This window comes from Sarcophilus harrisii, chromosome 5 (genome assembly GCF_902635505.1).
Source record: "Sarcophilus harrisii chromosome 5, mSarHar1.11, whole genome shotgun sequence".
Taxonomy (NCBI): Eukaryota; Metazoa; Chordata; class Mammalia; order Dasyuromorphia; family Dasyuridae; genus Sarcophilus; species Sarcophilus harrisii.
The window spans coordinates 237,454,506-237,482,351 of NC_045430.1; the positions used below are offsets into that span (position 1 = coordinate 237,454,506).

General features: G+C 37.0%; 1 protein-coding gene across 6 annotated transcripts in view; it reads left to right on the top strand.

Moving 5' to 3' along the window:
• Positions 1–27,846, top strand: part of RSU1 (Ras suppressor protein 1) — a 220,415-nt gene that overhangs the window by 46,602 nt on the left and 145,967 nt on the right. For all 6 annotated transcript variants that reach the window (XM_031939915.1, XM_031939916.1, XM_031939920.1 and 3 more), the window contains 4 exons: positions 6,545–6,665; positions 17,393–17,511; positions 19,300–19,382; positions 19,652–19,766. In XM_031939915.1, the coding sequence (XP_031795775.1) occupies positions 6,545–6,665; positions 17,393–17,511; positions 19,300–19,382; positions 19,652–19,766 (438 nt within the window). The remainder of the gene's footprint in view (positions 1–6,544; positions 6,666–17,392; positions 17,512–19,299; positions 19,383–19,651; positions 19,767–27,846) is intronic.

Consider the following 27,846-nt stretch of genomic DNA (forward strand, 5'->3'; position numbering starts at 1 on the left):
TATGTTCTATTTTACTTTGATTTATTTTATAAAATGTTTTCCAATAATTTTTAAAATCTGGTTCAAGCCACATTCTGGAGTGTTCCAGGGTAGTCAGTCAGTAAACATTTATTAAGTAGCTACTGTGCTAAGTGGTAGGGATACAAAAAGAGGCAAAAGAGCTTTTAATCTAATGGGGGAGGCATGAAAATAAATCAAATCACAACAAGCTACATAGGAAATAACAGAGGGAAGGCAGTAAAATGAAGGGAGGCTGAGGAAGGCTTCATTAAGTGGTGAGACTTTAGCTGGGACTTAGGGGCAGCCAGGGAGGTCAGCGTTTGACCCTTTGGGACTCGATCTCCAAAGTCTCTTTCACTTCCAGATTTTTGATTCAGTGATCCTTGAACCTGAAGGGGGAACCTTGCTTATACTGTGTGGCTGAAAGGTGCCCTGCTCCTCTCTTGGAGCAGCATGTGGGATTCACCTGCCCCTGGTACCCTGCCGCATCAGTACGGCTTCTGACTTCTTAGCATGAGGGGTTGCCGTTTTTAAGAGACAGCATAGACTTGAAGCCGCCTGACCTGTGAATATCCTTTGCCATTTGAAGAGGACATTCTCCTGTAGGTATAAAGTCATGCCCACCAGCCCTGCCTTAGTACCCATCTTGCCCTCACGCCACGTCTGTCCTCTTAGCAGCTTGCTGCCGTTCGGGCCCGCCTCTCTGCAGCTTGGGCCCTCTGCCTCACAGGCTGCAGGATGCCTTCTCTCAAACAGCTCCCCACTTTGCTGGGTGCCAAGTTAGCCTGTTTGCCACTGCTGTTACCCATCCTTCCTCAGAGCTGCCACATGGCTTGGTGAATGAGTGCCACCTCATAATGTGACAGCAGTTGGCTATGATGAATTTGCTGCTAAGTGACTGATTTGGATTCAACAAATCTGGGCTTTTTTCATGACTTTTCTTCAGTGTTTGCTGCATTCTTGCTGGCATCTACTTGGTTTCTCTACAAGTGACTGTGAAAGCAGAATTTGATCTGAAAAATGGTTATTTTCAGTAGCCAGGGCCTTGGAAATAGAAATGTAAGAGTGAGTATGTTAACCACATGGAATATTTATTTCTCATCCTTGTGGCATAATGAAGGGAGCTGAAGTTAAGAGTCAGAAAGAGCTCTTGATACATAAATGCCATGAGACTTTGGCAGTCATGGAACCTCTCAGGACTCTAGGCAATTCTCTAAGTTGCAGAACAGGGGGTAGACACAGACGTGGTTTCCAGTCATGGAAGTGTTCCCTGTACCATTGGAAGTACAAATCTGATTCAAAGAAAAAAATTCTACCAACAGCCAAACTCAACAGGCAACTTCCAGAGATGGTCAGTAAAATGTTGTCTTGTTAGAGGACTTTGACAGTGCCTTTTGTGAATCAGTAAGTCAGTATCATTTATTGAGCACTTATTGTGTGCCAGGCACTGTGCAAATTATATGTTAGGTTTTAATTTGATGATGCCTCTTTAAGCAAAGAAGTGTGGAAAGAACAGAGGATTTGAGTCCATAATCCTGAAATCCAGTTTATAACTTGTATGACTCTGGGCAATCCACTTAAGCCTCAGTTTCTCAAATGTTAAATGAAAGAATTTGGCTAGATAGATGGTTTCTGAGGAATGGATAAATTATTTTTAAAAAATAACAATTTGAGCATTCTATTTTACTCTTTAAGTCTTCCTTCCTTCCTTTGTAAATGGATTACAAAAATGAGTTTTCATCAGGTCTAATTTAAAATCTCCCAGACTTTGGAGCGTAATATTTGTGATTGTTCCTATCATTTTTTAATTCTCAAACTTCATCCTTTCAGAATGGGGAACAAAAGCTTTCCACCTTTTTTGTAATAAAAGTGCACTGTTTAGGGAGCATGGCAGGATTGGATAAAGCGTTCTTTATAATTTTACTCATTGATTTTACAGTCTCTGCTCTATTGGACATTTCTTAGCATATTTGCTAAGCATAAAATCTAAGCATATCTTTAAAACATAATTGATTGATTTATAACTCATAATCAGTCTCAATCAATAAGCATTTATTAAGCATTGGCTATTGTTAGGAACTGTGCCGAGTGCTGGGGTTACAAAACATCCTGTGAAAGAAGAAATGTTTTATTTGGAGATAGTAAAGGATATTAGGGTCAGAGTTTTTTCCTTTTGGACCACAAGTTCTCAGTCACCAGGCTGACCCATAGACTGGTTGTATTGAAGCTTCGTGACTCAGAGAACGCATGGGATAGGGGACTAGGCAGCCCCATTCTCCCTCTCCTAGTGTTTGTGCTTCTTTGCCTATGAAGAATCTCCAAGAATTATCATACCATACTTAATGTATAATAGACTTCAGAAGTAGTGTCAAGATTTGATTCTCAGATATGACATTTTAGACCTAAAATAAACAGGAGACAAAACTTGGATGCCACTGAGATCCAAAGGTTTTATGATGCAGATGGCCATCTGTAGCAGTTACCTACCAAGTCATGGTATGTGATCCTCAGTGGCTCATGTATCATCTTACCGTGAAGCCTTCTCGGATTCTTCTCATGGAAAAATGTCTTAATTCTCATGTCTGGATTTCTCTTGTGTTTTCATTTGTGTCTCTATCCCACCTTGTAGTAGAATATAAGTTCCTTCAGGGTGGGTGATGTACCATTTTTCTTTCTGTCTCAGGTACATAGCATACACTTTTTCTTAAGAGATATTTTTAAAATGTTTGGTAAGTTGAATCATGGTATGTGGCATGGTATAAGTCACCTTCTTCTATATCTAAATCACCTCCAAAAATAACATGACAACCAGGACAGGCCTTTCTCCTCTGTATCGAGAGAGATTATTCTCCAGTGGCCAGGTAGTGAGAGCAGCAAGAAAAATGTATTGTGTGCTTTGCGCCCATATTCCATTTAAAAAATATTGTCCATTCCATGACTTGGGTTTAACTCACTTGTTTTAGGGAGTGAACCAATTTTTTGTCTCACTGCTTCGTGTCCAATAGCTTCATATACCTTTTGGTACAGAAACAAACACCGAATCAGCTGCTGGGGACATTTATTTCCAAATGAATTCTCTGTGTAAAGTTTACATTTGAACAGTGATTTGTGCCATTTTCCTTAACGGTTTTTCTTCTTGATAATTTTTTTCTTGCATATTCTAGAAACATCTTCAGATTATCAGCACCAGATTTTCACAGTAATCTTTATAAAAGCTCATGTCAAAATTAGACAAACTCCATTTTTTTTATTTATGTGATACATATCTGTGAACCGCCTGCCTTTCTGTAGACAAAGCCAGATTTTGTCTAAATTACATCTAATGCCATACAGTTTCTGTTCCTTGCTTTTAAAACACATAATTATTTCTCATCTTCCCTTTCATAATACTTTCTACTAATTCACCTCAGTAGTCATATATCAATGTCCATTTTGTGCAAGGCACTGTGCATAACAAGAGAGAAACAAAATAGTCTGCATCCTCTGGGAGCGTACATTCTACTGAAGGGATGTGAGATACACACACACACACACACACACACAGAAACATAATACAAAAATTGTGGTGAAAAAAGATGAGGAAAGTTCAGAATGCTCTTAGAATTTTTGTGGGGAGAAGGGAAGAGAGAATCATGCTAATAGCTTGGTTACATGGTAGGGGTCATACTTGAATTGAGCCTTGAAGGAAAATTATCAGAATGATTTCTGGTGATTAGAAAGAACTTGGAGTTAGAAGAGCCTTGGTTCTACCACATACCTCTATGACTTTGGACACGTGGACGTGGAGTGTCTAAGTGACCTCAGACACTAGCTGTGAAACCCTGCCCAAGTTATTTAATCCTGTTGGCCTCAGTTTTCTCATCTGTAAAATGGGGTGGAGAAGGAAATGGCAACCTTTCCAGTGTCTTTGCCAAGAAAATCCCAAATAGGGTCACCAAGAGTCAGACGTGACTGAGCAAGGATAGGTTTGTTAAGGCATTGCTACTTATGAAAATAATACTTATAAAATTCAAGCCTGAAGATTAACATCGTTTGACTTTTTATGGTGGCTAAGAAATACATTTCATAATTGGGACAGAATATTGTGTTGGTCCTGTGGTCTGGGGGAAAGAGTTTCTTTACAGATGAAATGAAATCCTGAGCACACAATTCCTTTGCATTCCAAATGGCTAGGCGTGCTCTAGTAAATTGAATGGAGGGTTATTGTTTGTGTCCACAAAACAAAGCCCTAAATCACATTTAGCATAATTTGTGGTTTAAATTGGACTGATTTAGCAAGGAGAGTGAAATAATCTCTCATCCTGTCAAAAAAAGGCAATACCTTCAGACCAGCATTTAATTGTATTGGCAGAGGGACTTTTGGAAAACAGCAGTGATTCTGGCTGCATTATTCTTGGTTTGTGGCTAAATAGAGATCATCATTTTCTTTTGGTTTCACTAACTTTCCTTATTGTTCTTAACACTAATAGGAGTGCTGTAAAAGATAGTTTAAGTAATAGCTAAAGGACACATAGCACATAGTAGGAGATCTTTGGTACAGTACTTCAGAGGGCTTTTTAAAAACATGTATATTAGATAATTTCTTGTTAATAGATTAGATAATGAAGCTACTCAGCTGACATACATTTATTAAGTGCCTAATTTATACAAAGCTTGCAATTAAATATTGTTCTAATAATTTAGCTTTGTTGTGGTGAGTTATCACAAAGTGAAGGAAATTGTATCCTATGGGCTTCTTTGTTACTTTGGCCACATCCCAAATGATGCTTTGAGTTATATTATTGACAGAGTCAATAATATAAAAATATAAAAAATATCAAATCAAGATTTGAAATAGCGCCTCCCAACCCCCTAGATTTTCCATTAAAACTGACCAAGTCAGGCACCAGCTATGTCAGGAACAAAATCCAGAATTGGGCCATTGGCTTCCGAAAACACGATCTTCCTTTTCTTTTTGTGTAGTTAATACCACACTGATTCAAGTTCTTCTGTAGTTTTGGGTGCCAAAGACAGACATCCCCTTTCCTTCTACCAAACCTTTTCACCCTCTAAAAGAAACCAGACCATGAATATGTGAGTTCATGAAAATGAAAGTTATAGAAAGTTCTGGTGTTATACTTTACACCCCAAGTGCTTCACCACCTTGAATTTTATTCCTACTGGGACTATGCTAAGTATGGACGGGCTAGTGAGAACTTCTCAATAATGCCAATTACTGGTTTCTTCTTTGGAATTCTCTGACTCTCTGTCATTTTATCTCTCTTTCTGTCTTTCTCTCTTTCTCTGTCTGTCTCTCTCAATTTGTAGTTAGTCACTTTTTTTTTTTTTTTTAAACTCACTATAGTAGCACAGGCAGCTTTCACACTTTCATGTCCATTTATGGAGGCTTCATGAATACTAATGCATAGGTGGGAATGAGGCCAGAAATTCTTGATTTCACTTGATTTGACCACCAGGACAAATAACTAGTTCATTTATTCATTGGTAAGGTGCTGTTGCTGGACTTAGAATCAGGAAAAATTCATTTCAAATCTTGTCTCAAACATTTATTGAGCTGTGTAACCCTGGAAGGTCATTAACTATGTGACTCCAGAAGAATCTTTTTGAGTCTTCAAAAATCAAAATAATAGTAGGATTGTTCTCACTGAGTTATAAACATTAGAGATAACATGTGTAAAATACTCAATAAACCTTAAAATGTCAGCCTTTATTATCCTGATTGTTCTTTGTTATTATTTGTAAGCATCTTTGTAGTTGATTTTTAAAAAAAAATTTTTTAATCTGTATTCAAAATGTACCCTTCAGGTCCTTAGTGTTTTCCTGAGACCTTTGATCGGCACAATAGCATTCATATCGTGCTGCTGAGTTGGTTTTTCATATTTCTAGATAATAACCATGCATTGATCTGTTGCTAATCTGATGTAACCTTTTTTTGTGTATATTGATTATAATCTTTTACCCAGGAGAAAATCAGAAAACTGGCCTGGTTGAATGGTTCATCATTTAAGATGGAACTTAAATTGTTGTGATTTAGTGAAATGTTAAGCAGATAGCTATTCTGATGTTAGATTATTTAAATAGTCAGATGCATGGATCATCCTCCCAGAAGGGGATTTGGGCTTCTGCTCTTTCTTTTTAGGAAAGCCCTTACGTTTAAAAAAAAAAAAAAAAATCATTAGAGAAGAGATAAAAAGTATGCTTGTACAAGGATCCCGAGTGTTCATTCAGCTGGCTCTGTATTTCTGGCACAGCAGTACACTTGTGTTTTTTTGCATTTTTCTGTCCCTTCCTCCCTATCTCTTCTACGCCATCTATGTTAAGCATATTTTGCAAGAATGGATATTTGCACTGCTTCTAAGTGGGAGATTATTTCTTGGAGGATGCACAGGCAGAAATGATGGTAACAGACAGTTACATGCGAAAGAGATGGTCACTCTGGAGTCACATCTCTTTCTTTTTTTTTTTTTTTTTTTTAAAATGTGTTGCTGGCATCCTTGCTGGGAGTCAGGTTTCTGTGTTCACGCTCAACATTTTGTTTCCACAGCTGTGCCTCCAAACGTGGCAGAACTGAAGAATCTGGAAGTGCTGAACTTTTTCAATAACCAAATTGAAGAGCTGCCCACGCAGATCAGCAGCCTCCAGAAACTCAAACACCTGAACCTTGGGTGCGTACCCAGAGAAAGGGGGGAGCTATTAAGGGATGACATTTCACAAGGCCTATTGCGTCTCCCATTTAGAAAGTTTTATTTTTAAAGGTTCATTGCTCTAATCCAGCCTTTGGAAAAAGGCTCATTTGGTGTGTGCATTTCCTTGGTAGCTAATTGAGAAGTTAATTAGTGGGTATAGTGATAGAAATATTTTACAATATTTTTCCCCCTAATAAAATTTTATTTCTTTTAGGCATGACCAAGATACTTATCTGCTAAAGTACAATGTTATTATACCTTGGGAGTGGTTAGGGAGCTTTGGGGGTGGTAGTAACAAAGCTGAACTTTTTTGAAAATAAAAAATGGTGCATTCTTTACTCTAAGGATCATAGGAGCCATTTTACCACTCACTGCCTCATAGATGCTCACAACATTCCCACAAGAGAGACTGCAGAAGCGAAGAGTATCTTCTTGCACATGAAGTTAGGAATAAGCTTTCACTGTTGTAGCTCTGTAGTTTTCTTTGGATTTCATATACTTGAAGTAACCTCTAGGATAGACAATACAAAGGACATTTTGTCCCTTTCATAAGTGAGCCAGTGGAGGCTGGGATAGGCAAGCTGATTTGCCTTTGGTCACTCAGTTCTAGTGTGATCCTGCGGCAGACAGGCACTAGATCCAAGCCTCATAACAAATAGGCCAAGAGGATCCCTGTGACAATCACATAACCAAGGAGCTTGGTTATTCAGCTGCTAGGTCACTATTCCATATATTAAACAAAACTCTCTTAAAGGTATTATTCGCTGTTTGTGGTAATCTGAAATGAGATAGCCACTAAATGGATTAGTTAAATTGAGGGTTTCAGAAAAAAGACAATAGAAACTCTCCAGATAAAATATAAATTTAATATGAAGTAATAATAAAAATCATTTCATTCACGGAATTCGTTGATTTTTTTTTTTAAGTCTGTTTCCTTACACAGTGTATTTGGTTGTAGGGTTTCTTTATTTCTGGATGGAATTGTAATTGTGAAAGGAAAATAAACCCTACAAAATTTTCTCGCATCTCTTTTCTGTGTTGTTTGAAAAAGGAGCAGAGCTTAAAGGAGATGTAGGGTAGGGTGAGCATACTTTTGGCCTCTTGTTTTTGAAAAAATATTTATCTCTGTCCTGGAGTAGGAGAAGGGGGTTGCAGTAAAGTAAGAGAGAAAGAGGGAAAGTGGGCCAAAAAAAAAATCCAACACAAATTTTTCTTCTTTCCTTCTCCCTTCTTTTTTTTCCCCATTTCCCCTATCTTCTTTTTCTCTCCCCCCCCCCTTCTTTCCCTCCCTCCCTCCTTGTTTGTCTCTGTCTCTCCCCTTTTCCCTTCCTTCCTATCTTTTCTTCTCATTTTTTCTTTCTTCACTTCCTCCCATTCCATAGGCAACTTTCTAAAATTATAAATTACAGATAAATTGCTGATGCTCCTAAGTGGCAGAAACTTCCTAAGTGGAAGAAGCTTCTTCATCAGAAGTTCCCTATACCAGTCCCATTACAAATCTACACTCCAAAACAAAACCCTTGAAATTAGTTACAATTTAGTGAATTCATTGAGTTGATTTAAGAAAATTGGTTAAAAAGAGATAGTAAGTACCTTGTTTTAGTGAGTTTAGAACAAATTTTTCCACTTTTTCTTTGTTTGGAGTTTGTTAGTTGCTCTCTTTGTAATTGTTTTTCACTTTTGATGTTTTATTAATTAAAACTCTCTATATTTAGAATTTTAAAGACAAAGAAGCAGTTTTCTGAGGAGGAACAAAACCCTTGAGTTGTGGAAAGGAATTTAGGACAGGTTTTAATCAGGAATGTATCTCTTCCTTTTCAAATGGTGATAAGTCCTTCTGTATGGAGAGCACCGTTTTAGGCACCTTTTCCCTTCTTTTGAGGTAGAAGCAACAATGAAAAATCAGGCATGCATTAGAAATATGTAAAGCCTATACCATGATATAGCAAGCTCATCTTTATCTAGATTGAAAAAGAACTGAAACTACCAGCATTTTTCATAGTATCTATCAAACAGTGATAATTGATGCTCATGCCATTGACCTTCAAAGTAGTACAGGTATAGATCCTGACTACATTCTGTATTGTAAAAATAAATATAAAATTGGGTCTGATTATAATATGTTTTCTTTTTCTGGTTTTTTGGAAAGATAGCCTTCTTCCAGTTCTTAGAAATAAATGTAGGTTATGGATTTGTATCTTAATGAACCTTAAAGAAAACTTAATTTCTCATGTATTCTAGATAAATAGGATTTTATTTTACAGTCATCCAACATACTGAAATGCAGTTTGTTTAGAGAAGGTAAAGTCCTGCATATTTAAACTTTTTGCTAACTGTGATATTAAACACTCATAGATTTTGTGCCAAGAGATATTTGTAGGTCATTGGGAGGTGAGAAAAATCATTGCCTCCTGTGTGTGAAGCCAAGAAGGCTTCATGAGGTGGTATGAGTCCCAGAAGCCCTTGGAGGGAATCAGAGAAGATGCCAAATTGAATTCCATGAGGTGCACAAAACTTTGGGGAGGACAAGTGAAAACAGCATCAATATTGGCAGAGTTTAAGGAGCCAGAGGGGACAGGAGGAGATGGGAAATAAATGCAGTTCAATTCTAGAAGCACCGTAGTAAAAGCTGGAGATACTTGGACCAAAACTGAACTGTTTCTGTCATTCAGGATATTAGGTTCTGAATGATCCATTAGAAAGCGGCCTGGGAGGCTCTGGAGCCAGATCTTACCTGTGACACTCACTACCTGTTTGTCCTTGGTCACTTCTTTGGTCTCAGTTTTCTTACTTGTAAGATGAACAAGTTAGACCAAATGACTTCCAAGGTCCCATCCAGCCATCATCTTGTTATAAAGAAATACAATATGAAAGGAGGGAGCATTAACAACTCAAGGAAATCAAGAAAGATTTCCTGTAAGGAAATTAAGTTTCTAGAAGGCAGAGGTCAGGAGGGAGAGCATTTCAAGCATAGGGGGTGTGGAGGGAGATAAATTGAATCCTAGAAAGGGGGAGAAACAGGAGACAGAAAGCCAAGTTTGGGAAGGACTTGCAAAACGGTTCAGATGAAGCTAGAGTGTGTCTAAGGGAAAACAATATAAAATAACCCTGGAGAAATCATCTAGAGCCCAATTGCAAAGGACTTTACAGAAGTTGTAAATCTTGTGGAGGAAGTAGAGATGAAATCTTTATCTCCTAAAATAAAATTGGAATGTCCCCGCTGGGTCTTCAAAAGTATAAATATTTTTTTGAAAGTTCTCATCCTGTATTTGGGCATATGAGTAGAATGGGTCCTCTAACACCCGGCTTCTTAAACTGTGAGTCACAACCCCATATAAGGTGCCCTAACTGTGGGGATTGTGAAATAATGATTTATTTAATGATTAAATTTAATTAATTAATTCATTAAATATTTGATCTGTATACCTGGAGTCACATAAAAATTTCTGACAAAAAAGCATCATCAGTGGAAAAAGTTTAAGAAGCTCTGCTTAGCATAGCAAAATCAGCTAGCCACAGACTATGTAGGATATGTTGTTATGGTCACTATATAACTCTGCTTTTGGGTATGTTTGAAGGTGACTGACTCACAAACCCCCCAGCTTCCATTTGTAGTCTTTTTCTAGCACATTTGTTAGGGGATTTTTAATTTTTTTAGTGGGCATAGGCCTGATGGGAAGCCTGTTTATTAAACCTTTGGATCCATTCTCAGAATTATGTTTTAAAATGTATAAAATATAACACATAAGGTTACAAAGGAAATAAATTACGTTGAAAGTTAACTAGAATAATAATAAAACAAGCTCCTAAATGTCAGTTAAAGTTAAGAATACCTGTGACAGAGGCTTATGATTGTAGAGATTTGGAGACCATTCTGTATGTTTAAAAAACTTTTTAAAAAAGATTTTTTTTATAATCATCTAAAAAGCTCTATTGTCCACTCCCTGCATAGTCACAGAAGCAAGGCAGCCCTATACTTCCTCCCCAGATCACTTCCTTATACACCAAGAGGACTTTGTAAGTATTTCTTCCCCATTTAGCTAGAGAGCTGAGGTGATCTTTGTTCTTTAAAATCCTTTTTCCCAAAGATCTCTCTTACAATATGGGGGCAACTTCTCCTCATCCTATATAAGCATTAAGCCTAGAGGATAGGGCCGTCTTCCCTTTGAACCTTAGCAGTGATTGTAATCCTACTTCATTACCATCTTTTCTTTCTTTTTGCTCCTTTTTTAGAGCACTGGGACCCAGTTCCATACAACCAAGAACCAGCTACTTTTCGGCAAACCCATTTAGCTCTTCTTGGCCCTAGTTTATTTGTAAAATGAGGGGATCTAGATTAGGTGACATCCAAGAAAGGACCCTTCTCACCCTATGATCAAGCCCAGGACTTGACATGCTTGGCCCTGAGCCAGTTCTTGACCAGATATGTCCCTTAGCCCGCCTTCAGAGAGAACATCTTGCGTACCTGACCGTTCCATTTGCAGCTTTTGCAGGCTGCAGCTGCGACTGGTGGGCATCCTCACCGACTGCTTTGGCTCTCTCTTCTCTTCACAGTACGCTCAAGTATTTGGTTAAACAGCACCCATCCATCTGCAAGACAGGCTGCCGGGCTTCCTAGCAGCCCATCTCCATTCTCCAGCCTTGGAAATTGGGCTTCTGGGGTGGTGGCCAGCCAGGCTTGTGGGCCTCCCACATGCAGGAGAGATGGCTGTTCACCCTTCAAATGGTGAATTTCAGAGTTTTAATTTTTAGAATAGGTTGCTTTTGATTTAAAAACAAAAAACCCCAAACTGAACAGAACTTGCAATTTAGGTCAAATGTCAGCAGGTGGCAGCGGTTCCTCAGTCATGTTATCTTAATTATAAAACAGGTGCTTTCCCTGAGATTCAGATGGTTCCCACGGCCCCATTGAGCCAACTTCCTAGATTTATATACATGGGTTTTTTGCACTCTTCCTTTGATATTTCAGCAGATTTATGAGCTCTGCAATCTGGATGCCCCTTTCAGCATTGCAGATTGTCACCTATACATACCTTGTCATCTTGGGAGTTTCTTCTCCATCTTTTGGTGCATCTAAAAAACTGGGAGCCTTCATCTTGATGTCCTGATGTTAAGTGTTACTAGACCGTCCATTGGCTGTCCCTTACTCTCGGTCCAAGGCTGTTTCAAACCTTTTTTTTTTGTTCATGCATTTCTCTAATTCCATTCTTTACACCATTTCTCTTGCATAATTTTTCTTTGGTAGTGTGTGGCAGTGCACTTATGCCTATCTTATACCTCTCCATTGTTCTTTCAGTGATAATGCGTATTTAAGTTAGATACTGGTGTTCTATAACTGGGGGCCATAGAGCACCACAACAAAGAAAACTGATGTTAGAAAGAGGGGTTTATGGGGAAAACAGTGTCGTTAAAAAGTACTCTGAAATTTTCTAAACTGAAGTTCATTTTGTTGTTCTTACTTCTCTAATAGTTATCACTCCAGACTTTTGAATTACCCTACTTTATAAAAATAACTCTTTATTACAATAGTTGAACTTCATTGTTTCAAAGTTTTCAAGTTTAGAGGTAGATTTTAAATAAATATCTGAGATATTGTGTTCAGTGCCCTTTTCACTAATCTGGAATGTGTCTTTTACTAAATAATCCTAAATTCTTTTTTTTAATTATAATTTTTTATTTTCAAAATACATACATGGATAATTTTTGACATTCACCCCTACAAAACCCTGTTTTCTGATTTTTTTTTCCTCCTTCCTTCCCCCATTCAACAAGTGATCCAATATATGTTAAACATTTGCAGTTCCCCTATACATATTTCCACAAATATCATGCTGCACAAGAAAATCAGATCCAAAAGGAAAAAAATGAGAGAGAACACAAAATGCAAGCAAACAACAATAGAAAGAGTGAAAATACCATGTTGTGGTCCACATTCAGTTCCCACAGTCCTCTCCCTGGATGGCTCTCTCCATCACAAAACCATTAGAACTGATCTGAATCACTTGACAATAACCACATCCATCAGAATTGATCATCATATAGTCTTGCTGTTGCTGTGTATAATGATCTCCTGGTTCGGCTCATTTCATTTAGTATCAGTTCATGTAAGTTTCTCTAGGACTCTCTGAAATCATCTTGCTGGTTGTTTCTTATAGAACAACAATATTCCATAACATTCGTATACTGTAACTTATTCAGCCATTCTCCAACTGATGGACATCCACTCAGTTTCCAGTTTCTTGACACTACAAAAAGACCTGCCCCAAACATTCTTGCATATGTGTGTCTTTTTTCCTCCTTTATGATCTCTTTAGTAATCTTAAATTCTATATGCTAGAATTGAAAGTTGAGATTTATCCTCATTCTTCATTAATCTCATTGTGGCTTTAATTATTATTGGTACTGGCTGTTTCTCTGCATCTTACCCATACCTTATTTCCTTGGTTGGGATTCTTTAAGCTAAGAGAAAGAATACTTCTCTTTATATTTCTAACACTTTCATTATCCCATGTGAAATAGTTATGGAGCTGTACGTTTTGCCAAGCTTCAAACCTTCTTTGGCTTTCTTCTTAGTGTTAGAAGTTGGTAACTTTCTACTTTATTTTGTTATCTTTTTCTATTCTTGAATCACTTGTTTTTTCAATAGCTTTTGGATGGGTGTAACTTGGCTTTCATATGGCATGAGAAAATAGATTATAATGCAAGTTAGCTTTCATATCACATTTCCCTACCAGCTTCAAATATTGATCTGTAAACTTTTTTTTTTTTTTTAAATGAACTTTTCAGTTTATCTGTATAGCAAAGATTCTTCTTTGTGGCAGTCTGGTGAAACTTATGGAACCTTTCTCAGAATAATGTTTGTAACTTGCCTAAATACTAGAAAAAAATTTCCAATTTCACTTAGAAGTTACTGAAAATAAAGCTGTAATTCTTTTCATATTCAAGTTCACAGACCCTTTCCTTCCTGAAGTCTCGAAAGTTAATATATGTAACTTAAACTTTTAAGGAGAAAAATTTTCTCTCTATCCCTAAGGGATAAGAATTGCTAAGAATTGATGTAGTCAGTGGGAACAAGCCTTAGCTATGTTCCTTAGGATTTTGGTGACCTTGAACATATTTCCACTTCTGGATTAGGGAATGGTAAAGAGATTATATTTATTTATTTATTTTAAATAGCTTTTTATTTTTCCAAATACATGCAAAAATAGTTTGCAACAAAATAACATTTTGGTCATGTATACTTATTGTGTATCTAATTTATATTAATATATTTAACATCTACTGGTCATCCTGCCATCTAGGGGAGAGGGTGGGGGGGGGGGGAGTAAGAGGTGAAAAATTGGAACAAGAGGTTTGGCAATTGTTAATGCTGTAAAGTTACCCATGCATATATCCTGTAAATAAAAGGCTATTAAATTAAAAAAAAAATAGTTTGCAACATTTACCTTTGCAGAAGTTTGTGTTCCAAATTTTTCTCCTTGTCCTTCCCTTCTATCCCCTTGCCAAAACAACAAGCAGTCCAATATAAGTTAAACATGTATACTAAAGGGATTATATTTAGAGTCAGAAAACCTGAATTTGAAGGTGGATTCTACTATGTACTTGTGTAACACTGGACAAGTCTTCTGTTTCACTAGGCTTTAGTTTTCTTAAGAGGCAAAAACATACCTCTAAAGATGATTCCAGTTAGACGTCTAGGATTTTGACCTTATTTTCCAGTTGAATAACTTTAGATCCATGCAACAAAACACTAGTAAGAAAGTGAGCCAATTTTCATCTTATTTTAAATAAAGTTTTATTTTTTTCAATTAACAACAACCTTCTTTCTCTCTCCTTCCTACCCCCTCACCCTCCATTGAGAAAATAGGAAGAAACCCCATTATAATCATGTATAGTCAAATAAAACAAATTCCTGCATTGGTATCCAAAATATATTTGTTTTAGTCTCTTCTTTTAGTCCAGAAGGTATGTAGCACAGGTAGCATATTTCATCATTAGTCTTCTGGAATCCTCTGGAATTGTCTTTTGTCATTCTTTTGATCAGAGTTCTTAAGATTTTCAGAGGTTTTGTTTTTACACGATTGTAATAACTGTGTAAATGCCTTCTGATTCATTCTGCACACCTGTCCCTGTATCAGTTCATGCAGGTTTTTGATTTTGTAATAATTTTGTGAACTATTATTTACAACACAATTGTATTCTGCCATCATTATATATAACTTGTTCAGTGAGTCTTTGATTAGTACCTCTAAATTTTGAATTCTTTCCTAACTCAAAAAGGACTACTATAAATGTGTTTTTCTGTCTCCTAGGGATTTGTTTTACTTGCAACAAATCCCTCCTGTAATATTCCTTCTCCTTTATTCTCCTCTCTCCTTTCCACCCTTTCTCCCTTTTTCTTCATTTTCCTGATAAATTAATTTTATTCTCAGAATGTATTTCTATAACCAAATATGCATATGTATTTTTCTTTTCTTTGACAATTTAGATAAGCATGAGGTTTACGTATCACCTATTTTTCAGTTTGCTTGCTGTTTTTTGTACTTGAAGAGGACCAAAATGATATCTCTATGTTAGAGTCAAATTATAGTGTGTCTGACTGTGACTCAGTGCTCTACTACAGGTCAGATACAGACAGTCCTGATGAACATTTGGGGGTTGGATTCTTTCACTTTGTGCATGTGGCATTTCTTCTGAGCTAATTCAATTCTGCCTTTTTCCTACAGCATAGCACCTTCTCTAATTACTTCTCTTCTACTTTCTTTTTCAGGTTAGTTTTTGCTGATAAGATATCTTAAATTTTCTCTTTTTTTTCCCCCTTCAATTTTTAACTTCTTCTTATTGTCTCATGATTCCATTATTCTCACTTTCGTCCATTTAAATTTTCGATGAATTTGTTGCTTGAGTAAGATTTTGTACCTCTTGTGCCACACTATTAATTCTCTTTCCAATTCTTTCTTCCATAGCTTTCTTTTCTTTTCCATTTTTTTCTGTAGAACTCTCATTTCATTTACCACCACCCCCAACTCCAAAAAAAAACAACAAAAAAAAACATTTTATTTAAACTCTTTAAAACTCTTCCTAAATTTACTTCTTCCAGAAATTGTAGTTGAGCTTGTTGCTAAGCTACATTTTTCTTTCAGGCTTTGCTTTTACATGTTTTGGAGTAATTTTCTTCTTCTGGATATGTTTTTTCAGCATCTGTCACTATAATGGTTTCTTTTTGTTTGTATATATTTTTTTTTCCCATTTGTTCATTTTTCCAGCCTGTTTCCTGATATCTGACTTTATGTTAAGGCCTGTCTTTGCATACTTTGAGAGATGTCTAGAATAGTCTTTATTGCTGCTTTCTTAAGGATTTTGAATTTTATGTTACTCTACGACCTTAGGGAGACTTCAGGCTTGTAACTTGTAAATCATCAGTGTTCCCTAAGTGGTCTGATCCAATGAAAAATCTGATGTTGGTTCCCCTGGTTTGAGGTCTGCAAGTTCCTGACCTGAACTTGAGTCTGAGCAACATACCTGTGAGTTTGTCCCCATTAGAGTTCCAGTAGACTGCTCCTGTTCTCTGCCACTATCAGTCAATTAGAAAGTTATTTTGGTTCAAAGTGACAGAACTGCTGTTTTCCTTTGGTCTGGCTTGGAATTTCTGAAGCGTGCTTCAGACTGGGATAGGATTGGAAGTGAGACCTGGCTTTGCTCCTGGGGCTCACCACCAGCCCTCCTTGAAGTTCTACCCTTAGATTCAGTCTGCCCTGGATCTATGACCCAGAATTGGGTAATGGACCATAGAGCAACCAGTTTGCAGTTATTTTTAAGCCTTAATAAGTTTAGGTCCCCATTTTCTGGACTTAGGACTCTTACCCTTGGCTAGCTGACTCCACAGGACCATTCATGCTTATACTCCATTTCCAGTGGTCCCTGATCTCTCTCTATCTGTTTTCCTATACCACACAGACTAGAGAAATATATACATACATATATATATATATATATATATATTTTTTTTTTTTTTTTTTTTTTTTTTTTCTTCTCCTTGGATTTTTTGATCAGAACTTGCTCTGGTATGGTTTTTTAGTTCTATCTGAAGGATGTGGGGTGAAGTCTAGCTATACTTCTTTTACTACCTTGGCTCTCACTCAAGTATGCCAGCTTTCTTCAAGTTTTTTTGATATATAAATAATGTGATATATTACATAGTACAATAACATATCTATGTAAGTGCATAATATGTATGAACAAAATAAAGTTTATTTAATTGAAATAACTAAAAAAGTGATCTTAATATTATAATGTGTTTCCAAACTATATTTATATAGGCATATATGACTTGTTTAATGGAATAAGGAGAGAATCTGATTTTATGATGGATATTCATAAAGGGCTTTGAGATCTTAGAGTATAAGAGTGCTGGATTTGTAGTATGAAATTCTCACTGATTCTTACTACTTTTTTTTAACTTTAAGCAAGTCATTCCCTCCCCCTTCCCTCATCTCTATCCCCACTCTATCCCCACCTGTCTTTCCTTACCTTGAAATAGATGGACTTTGAGATGTCTTTTATCATTCAATCCATTGTATTAACCTGTGACACAGGTGTAGGATACATAACGTGTAGAAGCAGTTGGCTAATGAAATGTTATATTTCTAAGCCTGCTATTTCCATATTGCCTAAACATTTGCTTCTTTTTTTTTTCTCTTTTAAAGTATGAACAGGCTAAACACTTTGCCCCGAGGATTTGGCTCTTTACCAGCCCTGGAGGTCCTTGACTTGACATATAACAACTTGAATGAAAATTCTCTTCCTGGAAACTTCTTCTACCTTAGTAAGAAACTTTTTATTCTATAAATCTTTTTTAAAAGGCACTTTGCGTTCTAAAAATGAAATTTATTTGAGAGAGCCCAAACTCCAAGAGAAATTATTGGATATATATTTTTTTCTTCCCAGGGTCCTTTTGAATATTCCTCCATAGCTCAGCAGTATGTATATTTGATCTATAGTTACCTGACACTGTTGGGCCAAAGTGGACTTGCTTGGTAATGGCGTCTTAACTTTCTGTTATGGAATATTTTTTCTGAGTATGATCAAATCACATATTTAGCTAAAAAGGGTGAAGAATTTGACTTTCATCTTAGGGGATATATAACAAAGGACTCTCCCTGTCGTGTGACTATTAACTCCTTTATGGGATCTGCCACAAAAGGACATTCTAAACTATTCTGAATATAAATTTTTCTAATGAGCTCTTTAAAGCATTAAATATTTCCCAGCCAGGATTATTATTTTAAAAATTTAGGAGAGTGTCTTTGAATTTGGCGATTTTGTATATAAGCACATTTGATGACCTGATGATGTACAAGATCCTATCATAGGGTCATACAGCTACATTTCTTGTGCAGAGTTGATAGCTACATTTTGCCAAACCTGAGAAAATGTAGCCTAGGCTTAATTAAAAACTGAATTTGATGAGTGGCCTGGGTCTGCTCCTGTTGGGAATGGAGGCTTTGTGCTAATATTCTATTATGTTTAGCTAAGAGTTGGTTTATATACAGCTTAAATAGATTAATCTTTGTAGCACATAAGAAACAGCATAGTGCAGTAGATATCTGCTAAGAGTCCAGAAAATCTGGGTTCAAGGTTTACCTCTGACAAATGTTGGCTCAGACTAGTCACTTAACCTCCCAGTTCCCTAGGCCATTCTGAAATTTGAGGGTTCAGAGGAGTTGATGATTGGCATCAATGGGGGAATTTACCAAACCAGGTGATTCCCACATTTTTGTCTAAATCCTCAGCCATTTCCCCTCCACCAAAAATAAATAAATAAATAAATAAATACCCTGCCATAATAAAATGTTAGCTAGATTGAACACAAAGTAGTCTTTGACTTTTTTGATGATTTATATTACATTTAAGGATTTTGTCTTTTCTTAAGGGTTATTATATAACTAAAAATGTTCATTGTACAATAGTGTTTAAAAGAAAAAGAACTTCTGGTTATTGAGACCGATTTCTGAATAAAGAATAGTTTCTTATATTTGATCCTTCTTATTTCATTATTCCTCTGTCTTCTTATTTTTTTTTTCTTTGAAGTATTGTAAAATAATAATAGTAATTAGTCTGCATGGAAATGAGGCCAGAAAATTATAATCTTCATCATTAGTGTACTGTTGTCATGGTTGTATTTACAGTCATTTCATACAGGATTCTAGGTGCTCTAGATAGCAATAGGCAATACCTAGAAGCTTTCTTTGTGTAACTTAGATGCAAATGGACTGATAAATGGGCATGAGAGCAATAGAGAATAATATCTGTCTTTTCTGAAAGCCAGCGTACTGAAACGAGGTGCCCCAGACTGTTTAAGCCAAGCATGGTAGGAACTGCTAATTGTGTCCGTCCATTCAGATATATATAGATGTCTTCCTGCCCACAGCAGCAGTACAATAAGGCAGTAAATCTGAGTTTGACCTGCTTCTTATGATTGCAAGCTCTAGGTATGTCAAAGGCTTTTCACTGAGTCAGGGTTATTAATCAAACCCGACTCTCTCTTATTGATCAGACCTCAAATGGTTGGGTTCTGTGCCACCCTGTTTATATATTGCCGTTTAATTTGCAGCCACCCTGCGTGCACTTTATCTAAGTGACAACGATTTTGAAATCCTGCCGCCAGATATTGGGAAGCTCACAAAGTTGCAGATAGTAAGTAATTTATCTAAATTCTTAGAAAATCAATTCACTTTCGCAGCTCTTGTAGGAGTAGAATCAAGTCAATTTGAGAAGTCGTGGGGTTTGTTTTGCCAGGAATAAACCACTACACCTGATACTGTTTCTTGTTTATCTGCAAGACACTTGTAAATAAATTGAAAGGATTGAGCGGCGGGAGAGAGAGGGCAAGGAGGAGGACGAGAGTTTCTGTGGTGTGCTTCTTTGTGGGAAAATAGTTCTGACAACTTTGTATTTTCTTGTAGCTCAGCCTTAGGGATAATGATCTGATATCTCTGCCAAAAGAAATTGGGGAACTCACCCAGCTGAAGGAGCTACACATCCAAGGGAACCGCCTGACTGTCCTTCCCCCTGAGCTCGGTAAGGCTGTAGATGAATGAATGGATTGAATGTCGCATCGAAGTAATCATTCTCCCTGCATGGTTTCTGGAACCAGCCCCTGATCTCTCTGAGGCTTGGGACATGCCCCCAGCACACTCATGACTTGTGCTACAAGTAGTCAGGTACAAGGCACCTCCGGGGCTTTTCTTGTGGATCATCAGAGAGCTACTCCTGTCCTGGAAGCAGCTGCTCATGGTAGGGATCACTTAGTCCACTTCCTTCTCTGCCTCTTGCCTTCCCCAGAGTAATTAATAACTGCTTTAAGGATCAGGCCCTTGAGGACTCTAAATATATAATGGGAATAGAGAGCCCAGGACTTAAAGTGAGCCCTCGGGTTCTAGAGTCCCAGCTCTGCCCTTTCCTGTGGTGGGCAAATACAATGCCTTGTATTCCAGCTATGCTGCTCGTTACCTGTGTGATCTCTCCTCTCACTGCCCCATTTTCCACATCTTTAAAAGGAAGGCATTGGACTAAGTGACTTCTTGGACCTGGGGTCCTTTCTACTTCTAACTTCACAATTTTGATCTTATGTGAGTTTAATAGCCAGGAATCCTTACTCTCTGTGAACATTTCATCACCTGCAGTAGGAGATTTTGGTAATGCTTTTTGCTTTGTAGACTCTTGTGAGGATCAAATAAAGTAGTGGATCTAAGGCTTGTGGAAAACAGTGTTAGGTTATATGTGTGATGTTGTTTATTGCCATCTGTCAGTCAACTTAATCTGTCAGTTGTCAGATATGCAAGTAAACCCTATTTGGGGGAGGGTTTTTTCAATCAATTCAAAAGGTATTTATTGAATATAAGACACTATATCAAGTGGATGAAAAAAATTTAAGTGCTATTTGTATGGTAAGCACTGGGCATACAGATTTAAAATTGAAACAATCCCTATACTCAAAGAGCTCATTTTCTAATTGAAAAAAACAATATATCCAGCAGGGGCAGATGGAAAAGCCAGATGGTCTTTTAGGGTACATTGGCAAGGTAGGTGTATAATAAAGAACAGGATTCTCTAGCATTTAGTGGAACAGTGTATGCCAGGGCTCAGGAGTCCATAGGGTGCATCAGCAGAGCAGATGATAAGGCCCAAAGAACCTCAAATTTTTTGAAAAATGTAAGATTTTTTTTTTAAGTTGGGAGAGACAACATTTACAATCACTGAGCTTACAGTTGAGTTAGGGAAACAAGACATAAAAGGACAAAAAAATAAAAAACAAGTTAGCTAATTAAATTAAATTAAGCTTGTTATTATTTACTACAACTATAGAAAGGTGTCATTCAATAAACATTATTAAGCACCTACAGTGTGCCAGTCATGTTATAAGAGAATATGTGATAAATTGGCTGAATTTTTAAGTTATTAAGATAACTATTAATGTTGAGACCAAAGAAAGTTTTACTTTGGGTAGGATGGCTTAAGAGTTGGGGTTTGAACTGAGTCTTGAAAAACAAGTATGCGTTAGCTGGGTGGTAGAGAGAAGGGTAGAGCATAGTCAACAAAAGCATAATATTGGGGAAGCAGGTTTGCTTGGAACAAAGAATTTGGAAAAATTAAGAAATGCAGTTTGCCTATTATGAAAGGCTTTGAATGACAAGTTCAAACTTCTTTTCCTTGTAGGCCATGGGGGATTCCATTGTAGGTTTCTAAGCAGGAGATTAGAGGCTAAAATTACTATTCTGTTCATGTTAAAGGTTCATTCTAATGCCACGATTAGTTGTACTTTGGCCTCTCTTAAAAGAGAAGAAAAGGGAAGAGCACTTTTTGTTTGGAATTTAGATTTTTAACATGGAAGTTCCCTGCTGACTAGTGAGTGGTAATGGCTCGCTTTGGACACCATTCCAGGTCTCCTGAATATGGCAGCCCTTCATGCACTCTGTGCTCCAACCATCCTGGCCTTCTTGTTGTTCTGATCACCCTGCGGTCCTATCTGTGTGCCCTTGCATTAGCTGTTCCCTCTGTCTCCTTCTCAGAATCCCCATTTTCTTTAAACCTCAGCTCAAGGACTGCCTTCTATATGGAGCCTTTCTCATTTCTCTCCTATCCCTCCCTTAGCTACTTTCAGTATCTCCCCAAATTGTCTTGCATATGTTATGTATATGCTTATATATGTATGTGTGGTCTACCTCAATAGAATATAAATTCCTTGAGGACAGGTAGTATTTTCCCTTTTGTATCCCCAGTGCTTAGCATTATACCAGTTGTTGTTTATTTGCAACACATAAATAAATGCTTGTTAATTGATAATTCTGAATTGTTTTCCAGAATAGTTGGACCAATATGTATTCCCACTAACTCTATTTGTAGGTAGAGCCTCAAAGATGTTATGCTTTGAGCTTCTTTTATGAGGGGTGATTTGGAGCAGTCTTTGTTAGGGATGTCAACTTCCAGTATTTTTTTGACAACTATTTGTTCATATTCTTTGGCTTTTTCTTCACTAGAAAATGACTGTCCATCAGATGTTTGTGTTCTCTGTTACCTGGATGAATTCTTATCAGAGATATTTACTTAATGCAAATATTTTCCCCCATCAACAATTTTCCTTATTATCTTATTTTTGTTTATTTAGATTATGTAAAAGCTTTTTAATTTATTATAATTAAAATTTTGTTTTATATTTTATGATTTCTTCTGCCACTTGATTAGTTAAGTATTTTTTTCCCTGATCATAACCACAAAAAGCACTTTGTCTGGTTGTTGTGTCCTGCTTTCTAGAGCCCCCAAGTTGGAGTGACAAAACATACAGTTCCCTTCTAGAGCCCCCAAGTGTTTTTTGCCTGGGGCCCTGAAGTGTGCCTCTTATAAAGGGGACATAGGGGGTAGGCAAAACTGCTGCATGGGCGGTGCTGATGGTATTATTGCCCCTCCCATTCTCTTCCTCCTGTCCACTAAGGAGGTGGGGGAGTTGAGGGAGGAGGGTCAGGAGATGGGGAATACTCTAAGGGAGGCATGCTAGGGTGTAGGCAGAATTGAAAATGAGCTTTGAAGGTGGAAAAGCAAGCTCTTCAGCAAGGTACTTAAGGTACTTAATTCCTTTTCTGCCCAACAGGCAGGTTCTTAAGATACTTGACTCTCTTCTCACTTAACTGGCAGTGCCCTGCAGATCTCCTAGAGCAGTAACAAGCAAAATAAATCAGTAATACTAATGCTAAAAAGGACTTCCTTAGCTACGTCCCAGGTGCTGTACTCTTTGGGGTTATGGGCACCAACCCTCTACTTATTTTTCTTCTTATACTTCCTGTTTTGACCAACCAAGTGAAAATCTTTTCCTCTTTTTAAAACCTGTGGGATTCCTTAATCCATTGTATTTGGTTAGTTGTTTTCCCACTAACTCCCACATCACTCACCCTAAACTCTCCTTCTTTCAAAGCCACAGGGACAGGCAAGGCAGAGCATCTGAGAATTCAGGGATCTGCTTCTGAATTACCAACAAACCTTGTTTCTCTGTTAACCTAGCTAAGCTTGCTTCATACTTGGTGGGGGGCTCTTTTCTTGGTATTTGTCCCATTTTGGCTGAAAAATGAAAGTGACTAAATTAGATCCCAACTGATTCTTCCACTAGTCTATTTTTATACTTACCCCTCCGTGTCACTGGACTTCTCCACTGAAGTCTGCTTATCGAGTCAGTCAAGCTGATTTGTGTGGGACCTCACCTAGAGTCCCATGTTGGGCACCAGATATTGTGTCTTGCTTTCTAGAGCTTCCAAGTTGGGATGACAAAACGTACTGTGCTTTCTCATCACTTCTCCACTAAGACGGTATATTTTAATCACCCTGGAGTAGGGGATCGAGAAAGCACAGTACGTTTTGAAACCTCCTACTTGGGGACTCTAGAAAGCAGGACACAACATCCGACCATCCTCAATTTTTTAAAATAGTGGGCCATTTAAATAAGCTTGTGTATCCATTTTTAGCTTGCTGTAGTATATTGTTTAAGAATATATAATTAATTGTAAACCTAATATCTATCAAACTAGTTTACAGGTTTCCCATGAATTTCTTATCAAATAGCAATTCTTCCCAAGCATTTTATATTACTAGGCTCCAAAATGTTTGAAATCACAGAATTTGAGCTTTAGAAGGGACCTTTAATGACTAATTCAACCAATATATGAAAGGAGTATGTCTTTTGCCCCTTGATTGGTTAAGGATTTTTTCCCTGATCATAAACACAAAAAGCACTTTGGTTGTTGTGTCCTGCTTTCTAGAGCCCACAAGTTGAGGTGACAAAACATACAATTGCTTTCTAGAGTACCCAAGTGTATTTTGGGGCTCTAGTCAGAGTTATCCCGTCCTGCTGAAAACCTTAATAACTGCTCTCCATTTGGGATTATTTAAGGACATTGGTAATGGGAATTTAATTGTTTCTGCCTTTTTAGTATGCAATCAAGCTGTCCAGAAACATCTTTTTGTGACTAACTTCCTAAGGTTGGTTTCAGAGGATGGCAGAAAAGGACTTACAAATGATAAGGGTATTCTGATTCTTCAAGGGAAGTACCCTCTTCTCTTCTCCATTCAGGATGCCTAATACTTCTGGCATCACATTAAAAAAAAAGGCCCATTTCAGTCAAAGCCTGTTGCATAGAACTTTAGAACAACCTAGGCATTTCCTTTACCTTGGCAAAATCCAGATTTTTAGAATTAGGATAAGATTAAACCCCTATGAAGGTCTTTATGACCAAAGCAGAACTAGAGATCATTACTGATCACAAAATAGAAAATTTTGATTATACCAAACTGAAAAGTTTTTGTACAAACAAAACTAATGCAGACAAGATAAGAAGGGAAGCAATAAACTGGGAAAATATACAGTCAAAGGTTCTGATAAAGGCCTCATTTCCAAAATATATAGAGAATTAACTCTAATTTATAAAAAATCAAGCCATTCTCCAATTGAAAAATGGTCAAAGGATATGAACAGACAATTCTCAGATGAAGAAATTGAAACTATTTCTAGTCATATGAAAAGATGCTCCAAGTCATTATTAATCAGAGAAATGCAAATTAAGACAACTCTAAGATACCACTACACACCTGTCAGATTGGCTAAGATGACAGGAAAAAATAATGATGATTGTTGGAGGGGATGCGGGAAAACTGGGACATTGATGCATTGTTGGTGGAGTTGTGAACGAATCCAACCATTTTGGAGAGTAGTTTGGAACTATGCTCAAAAAGTTATCAAACTGTGCATACCCTTTGATCCAGCAGTGTTACTACTGGGATTATATCCCAAAGAGATTATAAAGAAGGGAAAGGGACCTGTATGTGCACGAATGTTTGTGGCAGCCCTTTTTGTAGTGGCTAGAAACTGGAAACTGAATGGATGTCCATCAGTTGGAGAATGGCTGAATAAATTGTGGTATATGAAAATTATGGAATATTACTGTTCTGTAAGAAATGACCAACAGGATGATTTCAGAAAGGCCTGGAGAGACTTACACGAACTGATGCTGAGTGAAATGAGCAGGACCAGGAGATCATTATATACTTCAACAACAATACTAGATGATGACCAGTTCTGATGGATCAGGCCATCCTCAGCAACGAGATCAACCAAATCATTTCTAATGGAGCAGTAATGAACTGAACTAGCTATACCCAGAAAAAGAACTCTGGGAGATGACTAAAAACCATTACATTGAATTCCCAATCCCTATATTTATGCACACATGCATTTTTGATTTCCTTCACAAGCTAATTGTACAATAATTCAGAGTCTGATTCTTTTTGTACAGCAAAATAATGTTTTGGTCATGTATACTTATTGTGTATCTAAGTTATATTTTAATATATTTAACATCTACTGGTCATCCTGCCATCTAGGGGAGGGGGTGTGGGGGGGTAAGAGGTGAAAAATTGGAACAAGAGGTTTGGCAATTGTTAATGCTGTAAAGTTACCCATGTATATATCCTGTAAATAAAAGGCTATTAAATTAAAAAAAAAAAAAAAAAAAAAGATTAAACCCCTATGTGCCTCCTTTAACAAAAAAAGGTTAAGCTAGCACCATTTAAATGTACATTAATTCAGTGTTGCTAAATTTTCTTTATTATTATTTTTAGTTTCTAGCATAGAATTTTATTGTATTTCTATTATAATTCTGTGTAGTGCTCCACAGAATTCCAAAATGATCATTTATAGAAGCTCTTTTTTGATTCTTGTGCTAGGGCTAAGTCAAGAATATGGCCCTTCAAGTCCTTACCTGCTTTGTAAGGCATTTGGTGTTAAAAACTTGTCTAGTAGTTTCTTGCTCCTAAGGGAGGTCCCTAAAAAAGGGATTCAACTTGAACCATCTTGATGGAAGGGGAGAATAAGGGGGGACATATCTTCCACCCTAACGACTACCCAAGAACTAGGGTATAGTATGAAAATATGCCCAGGTTCTAGTGTAAGACAAATATTTTACCTCTGGGCTTCTGTTCTTTCATTTGTACAAGGGAGGACTTGCCCTAGAATAGCAGAAGGGTCTATTTCAGGTTTGAAATTCTATGTGAAGAAGCCTAAAAATGTTACTGTAAAAAGTTCTGGCCCCAAAAAGATTAATTCTCAGTGACCTAGAAAGTTCTGCTTTCTAAAAGGACATTCTCCAAGATGTTACTGCATTATTGCTTGCTCTCCCGTTTTATTTTAGATTTCATAACTGCCAGAATTGTTGTCTAAGTCTAGAAACCCTCATAATCATTTCCTCCTTTATAATCATGTTTATGTTTTGTACCTGGGAGCACAGAGACATTGTTTGACCAATAAAATTGTAGCTTATGATTTTCTGAAGAGGTGGGATCGCTTAGGGGAAGTCTCAAATCATTTTCAAAAAGGTCAGTTTGGGACCATGTTGCATGTGATATTGATGTTACTAAGTTGTTAATTCCATGAACTGGAATTCCATTTTCTCTTTTGTTTCTCCTACAAAGCCAGAACAATGCTTGACTACTAGAAGGTGCTCAGTGAATTGTTCTGTAGTAGAAATTATCCAATATAAGAGGATTAATGGGATCCTTCCCTGCTTGGATCCTCTTTTCTGAGTCATAAAGAACCATGTACTCTACTTAACTTCAGATCTTAATGAAGCTTTGCTTCATTATAATTATAATTATAATTACAATTGTATAGAATGCAACTTAGAAATTGATAACTTCATGGTGGAGTGTTACAAGTTGGAAAGCAACCTTCAGGACCAAAACGTTTTACAACTAAGAAAACTGAAATGAGATAGTACTTAGTTTAATCTTTTGGTGACTGATACTAAGAACTGATGTTACTTGGCCTCAGTCACAGAGCTCTCTAGTCAGTGACAGAGCACAGATTCGAACTGAGGTTTTCCATTTATATCCAATGATCTTTCCACTGTATAAACATGGCCTGTCTGAGAGTGCTTCATTGTGCATTTACAAGTCTGTCCAAATGTTTTCTGTTCTTGTTACTCTTTTGTCTCTTTTTTTGGTTTGGAGCAGATGCTTGTGGGTTTTTTATTCTTTTAGAATACTCATTTCTTAAAGCTCAGTTTCAAAATGTTCCCCCGCCATATTTTTCACTGCATTCCCATTCCATGGATAATGGAATTTTTTCCCCCCTTTTTGCATCTAAGTTTTTAGGTTATGCCATTGGTTACTTTTCTCGATTTTGTTGTTGTTTTTGTTTTTTCATGCCTGTTTTGTGTGACTCTACAGGTTTGTCTCAAATGACTGAATGATTAAATAGCAGAGTTGATGTTGAAGACTACTTTTTTTACATCCACTTTGCAACCATTGAGCTCTTTTTCTTTGAGTGCAGACTTAAAGGTCTAGTTTTGGTGTCCCCATTTACCTTTGTGACAGCACGTCTCTTAGTACTGATACCTTTTTCTTACAATGCTGATGAATGACCCTTGTTCTGAACCCATCTTTTTAATTTTTTAATATGATGGATATCAACTCTAGCCCTTTGTCACTTGACTAGTATTTAGTCATCTGCTTAATATTTCAAAAAAATGTCCAAAATATTTCATCTGTTTTCTATGACCTCCTTTATTTTGTTAGACATTAGTATCATCAAAAATTTAGAGCAGGAGACGCCATCCTGTTT